Source organism: Oikopleura dioica, chromosome XSR, assembly GCF_907165135.1.
Source record: "Oikopleura dioica chromosome XSR, OKI2018_I68_1.0, whole genome shotgun sequence".
NCBI classification, from domain to species: domain Eukaryota; kingdom Metazoa; phylum Chordata; class Appendicularia; order Copelata; family Oikopleuridae; genus Oikopleura; species Oikopleura dioica.
The window spans coordinates 964236-973440 of NC_137294.1; the positions used below are offsets into that span (position 1 = coordinate 964236).

Sequence of the window (9205 nt, forward strand, 5' to 3'; positions counted from 1 at the left end):
TTGTGAGACCGAAACTGCACTTCAGCGAAAGCAGCATTTTTCGTGAATTTTGGAACACTTGTCTGACTTTGGGAATTTCTGAAATGGGCTGAGAGCGGCGCGGCGAGTGTTATTTGCGAGATTTGGAATGCGAGAAAATGACGCTCCCCTCGTCCGACTCGCTTTTTAATTGACTTGATAAGCATTTTAAAGGGCATCGAACCTGTCTCTAACGAATGCCAAGGGATCATTCAAGTGCTAGAGGCTAAATCCGATGATATCACTACTCTCCTTCCGAGGCCAAACGTGGATGATAATTAACAGACTTGCTCAAGCACCAACCCAGCCCAGCCTCTTGTAATGAATTTAAAAAAGGCAAAAGTTACGAATTTATTTACAAAACTTAAGAAAACACCAGTTTCTAGGTCTTCTGGAAATCAGGCCTCTTGAGCGTCCAGCGGCCGAAGGTAGCGCCGCCAGGTCGGCAACCAGCGAGAATCTTTGAAATGCTTTGGCCGAGTTTCGACAAAATTGAATTACGCGTTTTGGGCGGAAATTTTTGGCAATTGGCAAATTGGAAATGAATTTGATGAAAGGATAGAATGCCAGTAGCGATTCGCCGCCACGCATTTCGGCGAGCAGGAATGAATCCGGCCGCCCGCAAGTGAGCCTAAGCCACCCATCATGGCGAATGAAAACGTCGTCCCTAGCTCAACCCGAAACGCGTCTCGCCCGAACAAGCTCATTTTTTTATTTGCGAAACTGTCCTTTGGATTTGCTCGAAATTTTTAAACTCCTCGCGTTGCACCTTCGCTGTCTTCTTATGCTTTGTTACCGGTTGTAGAGAGACCCCTTTTTGGTGGAATATTCAAAGCCAGCGCTTGTTTGTTTTAGTTTGTAATTTTGCTTATTCCTATTTTGCTTAGCGCTGCTCGAAAGCTCCGCAGACGTGGCTCACCAAAAGAAGCTATTAAGGAGGTAGATATCAAGAACCTCCATTTTCTATCAAACTTTTCTCCCTAAGTTAAAATAGTGACACCCTTATTTTTCCTTGGAAACGAAAACTTTAGACCTTTCTCTTTTTCCTATAGAAGCCGAAATTTCGAATTTCGAAACAAATTTTAACAAAATTTCACGTCAAAGATCGCTAACTTTCCTAAAATGGTCATTTTGGCGACAATCGGAGGTGCCAGATTTGCATTGTAGCACCTCGAAAGCTCAAGAAATCTTAATTTTTGGCTTCCAAAGGAAATAGATAATTGCCTGAAATATATTTTGAGCAGAAAAAATAAGGGGGTCACTATGTTAAAAATTAGAGAAAAACTGACAGGAAATCCGATTCTTGATATCTACCCCCTTAAAGCTAGCTGTATATGATATACAGTAAATCTATCGGTCTGTATATCTACATGTAGCCAAATGCAATTTCAAGAGGTAGAGATTACTTTCGAAAACGTGTGTCGCCGTCTTTTCGTTTCTAGCGTTATCAACCGGATCCTTGAAAATGATCATCGTCAGTCCAACCACGACGCCGAAAATAACTCCCGATGCCACAGTGCCGAAAATGTAAAGCTTTGGATTGCCAAGAATGTAGCTCACTCCATCTTCTTCGAGGAAGAGCGACGTTACTGTATAATCGCCTGCTCAGGGTTCTTTTCTACTATCGCTCTAAACGAAAAAGAAGGGGAGTGTTCTTTCTAACAGTCAGAGTTAATCTTTTGTGGGGAGAATGAAGAACCGCCAGTTCCGGAAAACGGATTCACTTCTAACCCGCAGCTAAGCGCTAAATTCTAGCGTGGCACCTAAGACTACTACTTATCAATTCGTCCTAGAAATACGTTTGTTCTCGTGAAGAGTCGTTTTCTGGGAACTTTTGGGGCGACTTTTTTGTAATAAAATTTCTCAAGGGTAGTCAAATGCGGTTAGTACGGCAGTGTGTGCTCGTGGACGATCGTGGATGCGAAATCGCTAGTCAGCCGCGAAATCGTTCGAATATTTTTATTATCGAAAAAATGCTTCGAATTACTTGAACCCTGCCTTCGCCAGCGTTCTCTTGCATATAAGCAATGAGAGGTCCACGGGATATGAATTGCTAGAAAACAAGAATTAGTGCCCGCCGGAGTCCAAAATTAGCAAGAAATCCGCGCTAGTCTTCTTCTCTCATCGAGAGCGCCGAGGAAATGACTGTCACAGGAACAAGCGGAATGACAAGCTAACTGACAGCAAAAATTGATCAGTATAATTGATTTTTATCAATCACTCGCTTCTTGCATACTAAAATAGCTTTCTAGCGATGGGTTTTTAGACTATTCTTTTTCAAATCGAGAAAATGTGGAACTTCGCTTATCAATACAGTAGATCATATCTTTCCAAAGATTTTTGGGAGATATTTTTAACCAAGACCAGCTGGTTGGGGAATCTCCCGCGGTGAATTCCTCTACTAGTGCGCCCTCTTTTGACCACTGAATGGGATAAAAGGGGCAGAATTTTAAAGAAGGATAAATTTTGTCAAATGAAAACATAACACTTTTTAACCATTTTGATCAAAGGTATGCCAAATTTGAAGTCGAGTTCCCACTACTTCCAGAGACCGTATTATCCTATGGAAGAACAATTGATGCTTTTATAAAATGAATCTACACCTAATAATGCAAGTTCTGTCAGAGGGAAACGAACACTGAAATAAATATATTGAATAAATGAAAAATACAATATTACCCTTGTATCTTTATGGAGCTCTTTATGGAGAGAAAAGCCGCTAAATTCAGCAGAATTGTCTTTTTCATTTTTATGCGTGACATATTTCCGCTTTCCCTTTCTCGAGGAGGTAGAAGAGCGCGACCCAGATAGACCGTATTCTTACGTTTATGGGTAGTCTTTGATTTCAGTGATAATAATACTATTTGACGATTGGTGTTTGCTCTAGAAACCAGCGTGGCTGAAACACGTTTTCCACAGAGCTCAGAGCTAGGGGCCAAATTGTGTCTAATTATCCCAATTCGCCATATATCAAGCAATTGCTGCTGTGACGACAAATATTACGGCAAGCTGGCTTCCAGAGCGCGCATTATTACAGAATCGAGAGAACGAAATTAGCAGTCCCCCTTTTTGTCAGCAGTTCTTCCTATCAAATTAGTGAAGTAGCGGCTGAAATATTAAATGTTCGAAAGAAACAGAATTAATTCCGATTCCGTTTTTCATCGATAGTAAACCTATTGAAATTTTGGTAGTAGGGGTTATCATTCGAGCTGCCCCTATACCTAGCCAAGGGGGCTACGCCCCCGGGACCCCACCCAAGGGTAAACTAAGGGCCCCCTTAAGAGTTTCCTGTCCCTAACCCTAACGTGGGCTCGGCAACCTGTGTAGATAACCTGAGTCAGGGTCAGAAAGAACTGAAATCAAAAACCGCGTAGCGGCTTTTATAGACGAAGCCGCAAAGCGGCTTCGCAGATATAACTACCTCGATTAATAATTGATTTCTGGCGAAGCCGCTTTGCGGCTTCGTTTATAAAAAAAAGCCGCGGCTTTTCAATTTAGATCTGTAGACCCTGACTCAGGTTTTCTACACAGGTTGCCAAGCCCAGACCCTAACCCTAGCCTAGATTCTAGAGATATCGGATAGCTCAAATCATAGGCTCGAATGATAACCCCTCTCAACGGAAATTTTACATAACAGTCAGTTCGGCAAAAGAGCTGTCTGAGTTTAATACGCCGCAGAAGTTGAGCTTTTCTCAAAAGCAAAAATGAGCTGTGACCAAAAACGAGGTAACGCTCATTTACAGATCCACATAACTAAACGGCTTAATAGCGAGACACTTGCGCTCAGTCTGACTAGACTTGGAACTCGAGAGAGAAGAATGATCACCTGAGTCTCGCCCGGCGCGGCAGGTCCTTCGGCGACTTCCGCGGCTCTTCTTCTTCTGGACCATTGACCGCCTGAATTAATAAGTTGGCGCGATTAGAGCCACTTGTGGCCTACCGTTACATAATCCCTGCGACCCAACACACGTTTCGGCCGTCGAGTTGCAGACCCTCACTTCGCAGTGCAAGTAAATGTACGAGAAGGACTCCGTAAAACGGAACATTTTGAAGGAAAAGCGAGCGCGGTCCGAAACTCCGTTTTCCAAAATCTAAGTCCGAATTCCACGTTTTTCATGAACGACGCTACGAGTTCGCGCCCAGATGAATAGAAAATGTACGAGCTTGAAAGGGTCGATTGCTTAAATTCAACACCACCATCCATCGCGCCATCCAAAGCTGTCACTCTGGCGTACGAACTCGTAGCTAGGCAGCCATAATATAATATAATACAAAGTTGCAAATTTTGATTAATTTTTCTGAGCTGAGCTGAGCTGACCTATTTCGGAGGTTACTGAGCTGAGCTGGCATTTTTCAGAGGTCATTGAGCGGAGCTTAGCTGAGCAGACCTTTTGTTTAAGAGAATTGAGCTGAGCTGAGCTGAGCGGACCCTAATTAGAGCTGAGCTGAGCTGATTGAGCTTAGTTGAGCTGTTTTTTACTGTTTTTTGGTAGTAAAATTGCATTCAAATCATTAAGCTGAGCTAAGTGATAGTTGTCTGAGCTGAGCAGAACAGATCATGTTCGAAAATAATTGAGCTGAGCTGAACTGAATGAAAATTGTCTGAGCTGAGCTGAGCTGAGCAGATCAGATCATTTTCCAAAATCACTGAGCTGAGCTGAGCTGAGCGACTGCTCATATAATTATATAATATAATATATATTATTATATAATATAATCGAAACTTGCGGAATCCAGTCCTGAACAGTTTCGTCGTCCGGGTGAGTGCACATCGAAGCGATCAAGTTGTGGAGTCTGTTCATGTCGGAGAAGTTCGGCGAGTCCGTCGCAAAACAAGTCTGCAAAAGTGAAATCATAATTTTTCAAAAAAGAGGATAAATATTTAATCGCTCGGGACTAGTCGCAAGCGTTTTAAAATCCATGTCTTTTTTATCATTTTTGTAACAATCTAAAATTCTATCAAGCTTATTTTTTCTAAAGAAATGAGCCAATTCCAATTTATAATTGGAACAAATTAAGGGTACACGACTCATCGTCAAAGATGATAACATCCATCTGTAATATCCTGAAGCTCGTGTTCACGTACGTGTCCATGAAAAAAAAAAGAACTACTCGTTAAAACCCTCAGTATTTTAAACAAAAATATACCAATTTGAAAGTTCTAGTTTCTAAAAAATAAAGTATCAGAAAACTCGGCTAAATTGGCTATTTTGACGTATTTTTTTGTAAAAAAATTTTCATCGAAACAAGTAAAAAGAATAAAAAATAGAATAAGGGTATCACTACTTTAAAGTTTTCTGCTCGAAAATGAAGGTAAAAAGGCCTAGTTTGCTTTTTCGCGTTGGTTTGGAAAGTACCTGAATGGAAAGTACAATTTCGGGTCGTCTCAGCGGATCGTACATTTCGGTGGACACATAGACTGTTTCATCTAAAAGGGCTCGGCCTGCGTGTTATTTTTTAAACACAGCTGCGCTCACTAATAATCTCGGCGCTTGGCACTTTTGAAATAAACCCGGCGGTGGAGGGGTCATTTAGGCGCTTCTAAGGGAATGCCAAAAACTCTAATTAGAGTCGTGTTGCATCACTTAGCTCGTATTATTTGTTAATTTAAGGGAAGTTCGACAATGTTGACATAGTTCGTAATTAGGTTTTTGTGCTTGATTAGAAATGCAATGGAAGATTGGCTATCAGCCGGATTTACTTTATTCTGCACGGTGACGAGCAATTTCTATTTTAAAAATCCGGCGGTCAGCAAACGCACGCCTTCCATTCAAGAACCGGATTCCGCGCGTTCCAAACTCATTTTGCCCAAAATTGAAGTTCACTCGCAAAATAGGTCAGCACTCTGTACCCACTCAAGGACCAACGTAATATTGTTGTTTTTCGACAAACTTCAAGTTTGGGAGTTGACTTTTCAAGTACTGTTTTCCTTTCAAAAAGCAGCCTTTTTCCGAGCCCTAATTAAAAATACGCCAGCGCGATTTTCCAGCCGCTCGGATTCTTGAAATTGAGGAGTCTTCAAGTTCAGTTAAACAGCTGCCCGACTGTACTAAACTGGGCTCGGCAACCTGAGTAAAAAGCCTGAGTCAGGGTTCTAAAAGAGTAAATTGAAAAGCCGCGTAGTAACCAAACTCAAGTAACCAACTCAATGAATTATTTTAACTTGCGAAGCCGCTTCGCGGCTTCGTTTAAAAGCCGCTACGCGGCTTTTCATTTTACTCTTTTAGAACCCTGACTCAGGCTTTCTACTCAGGTTGCCGAGCTCAGGTACTAAAGAGGGAAGTAACTGTAAACTGCTTCCTTGTACAGCTTCATATCGACGTCGAATTTGCCCATTTTCGTGTCGAATTGGAGGGTTCTATAAGAATGTTTTTAAGAATCGTTTTAAGTTCCTTTGAATTTCTCGAATTAAATATTTATTCGAGGATGGAGCCACGAAGTACCTCTTGACAGGTGTAATCCCTTCGTTGTAGGACACAATATATTTGTCTTCGTAGACACAGCGAAAGTGGAGCAACGTCAGATCGCGGTTTTTGTCGAGCTTTAAAGGGTTGACGGATGTGAACGAAAAACGCGCAACTTGATTCAAAGAGTCAATTCAAAATGCAAGTACTTTTGACCAGTTGTGGCTTTCTTCCACTGAAGATCACGGTAATTAGAGGCCACGTTGCAGAGAAACGTTTAAGGGGGTAGATATCAAGAATTGGATTTGCTGTCAATGTTTTCTCAAATTTTTAACATAGTGACCCCCTTATTTTTTCTGCTCAAAATTTATTTCAGGCAGTTATCTATTTCCTATTGAAGCCAAAAATTAAGATTTCTCGAGCTTTCGAGGTGCTAGAATGCAAATCTGACACGTCCGATTGTCGCCAAAATGACCATTTTAGGAAAGTTAGCGATCTTTGATGAACAATTTTGTTAAAATTTTTTGAAATTCAAATTTTCGGCTTCCACAAGAAATAGAGAAAGGTCTAAAGTTTTTGTTTCCAGAGTAAAATAAGGGTGTCACTATTTCAACTTTGGGAGAAAAGCCTGACGGAAAATGGCGATTCTTGATATCTACCCCTTAACTGATTTATACAGTTTTGAACCTTCAATTTGCTAGATGACGAAAACGTGTGGCCTTTGCGTGAGTGAGACGAAACAATTCGTCTACTATAGTTTTTGTAAAAATAAACATATATTATGGGCGCAAATAGAGCCTTGTCAGCAGGTTCGCGTAACTTTTCCAGCGCTCGATTATTCAAATAATTATGGAAGGAAAAAGAAAAAGAAATAGTTGCTCAACAAAAGATTACATTTTCGGAAATGCGCGAAATGCACTGCCAGTTGTTGCTAATGCATTTTTCCAGGCCAGCGTTCAAAGTAACCCGTGGCCGACCGCGATATCGATAAAAACAGCGTGGAAACGTAAACGCGCGTCTGTAGCCGTGCACCGTTCCTGTAACATGATTTGATTTGTGTAGACGAAATCCTCGGTGTCGTGGACCACGTTTGTCCCGCAGCTAGTGAATGGAAAAAGAGTGTAAGCTTGTACTAACACTGTTTACAACACCACTCGGGAAACGGATCATTATTAATTGGGGCTCTTATTGCTCAACATATATTACAAAATTATTAATTACGAAAACGAGAGGGGGCATTCAAGTTGAAAATTTAATTGCCAAAGAAAGAAAGATTTACTGCTAGGGTTTTTACGGGACAAACCAAGAAAAGGAATAGTATTTTTGAAAGACCAATAAGATTGCTGTATTTGGCCTACAAGCCAATCAAAACCCAGATCCAGAAAATCACTTTCTTTTCTTGGTTCTGTGGCAAAAAAGGGATGATTTCAAAAACTTTTGCGGAGCCGGAAATCATGAAAAAGTGCTAGTGCAGTTTTGTCGAGCTCGTCGAGACGAGTCGATTGGTATAGGTCACTTTTGAAAATTTTAAGGATTTACCGGTTAACCGGCTGGTTACCGGAAATCACGTTGTCAGCTCCCGTTTTTGTTTTAGTCGACGGATTTTCATGTTTGAAGTGTCAAAATGATCCTTATGATCAGGGCTACTGTAGCCTCCGAGATGAGCCCCATATCTCAACTCCTGCCGAGCTTATCACTAAAAGTTTGATTTTTACGCACTTTTTCAGTTTGAAAGTTCATAAAGTAAAATTTGTACGGTAAATACTAATAATTTTTGCGGTTTTGATAGAGAATTCAAAATTAATAATACCGACCGGTCAAAACTTTGTAACCAGCCGGTAAAAAGCGCTAAATCGAAATTATGCCCTCAAAAACCACTTTTGTGATTATATTCACACAGATATGTGAATTTCTGGAAATATAAATTATTCTAATGGTGATTTTTCGGAAACAAGGGATATAATGATGATAATGCGCTTTTACGCATCTTCAGCGGCCAAATGAAGTGCAGAGGACTCCGGCAACACAAGTTAAACTACCATTAAGTGCTAGAAGAAGACTTCGCTATAAAAAGTCTCAGAAAATGCGGACTAAGGTATTTAGATCTCTATTCAATTTTTGATCGAGCCTTTTCACTGACTTCTTTGAAGAAATAAATTCCAACGACACAACCTAAGACAGAATGATCTGTCGCCAGAATCGTGAATGTAAAAGCTTCGCCAAGAACTGAGTTCGCATAGAGCCAGCAGAGGAAAGCAACAGCCCAGGTTGTTCCAGTTATCATTGCTGGAATCACTGCTTACGGTTATAAATCTGGTTTACCCTAATAGGAACAGAATTAGTTCTTACTCTCAAAAGGAGAAATATTATTTTTCTCTCTTCATTTCTCTTAAATTAATTTTCCGTAGCGAGTCCCTGGAAAATCTCAAACTCTAAGTAGAAAAATATCGATAAAAGAGTTGTATAACTGAGATAAATGATGTGAGTGAGAATAACGGGGAAGCTTTCAGTTCGAGCGGGGTCTTTAAAGTAGACAGTCCAGCCAGATTTTTCGTCCTTGATTCTACATTTTAATTCTCGGCAAGCCGCTCATCTATTTGTGTTAATTCAACCAACTGTGAGAGATCTAACAAGCCTGCACGATTATGAGTACTGCTAGAAATCACGAGTTAGTTAGAAAGACTCATGGATCTAATGAGAATATTCATCACCTGATTCCTGGCATCGAGGGCTCGAAGCTGTATAATTTATTTAGCATCACTACTAGAATAATTTATATTTCC

General features: G+C 40.7%; 1 protein-coding gene across 1 annotated transcript; it reads right to left on the bottom strand.

Annotated features, from left to right (window-relative positions):
* Positions 1–1368: 1368 nt before the first annotated feature.
* LOC145707158 (uncharacterized) lies at positions 1369–6077 on the bottom strand. The gene is made up of 7 exons (XM_081784648.1): positions 5980–6077; positions 5376–5446; positions 4743–4856; positions 3959–4109; positions 3845–3915; positions 2017–2071; positions 1369–1619 (listed from the first exon to the last, which is right to left on the bottom strand). Exons 2-7 carry the CDS (start codon positions 5418–5420, stop codon positions 1369–1371), a joined length of 687 nt encoding a protein of 228 aa, XP_081640774.1. The 5' UTR covers positions 5421–5446; positions 5980–6077.
* Between the last annotated feature and the right edge of the window lie 3128 nt (positions 6078–9205).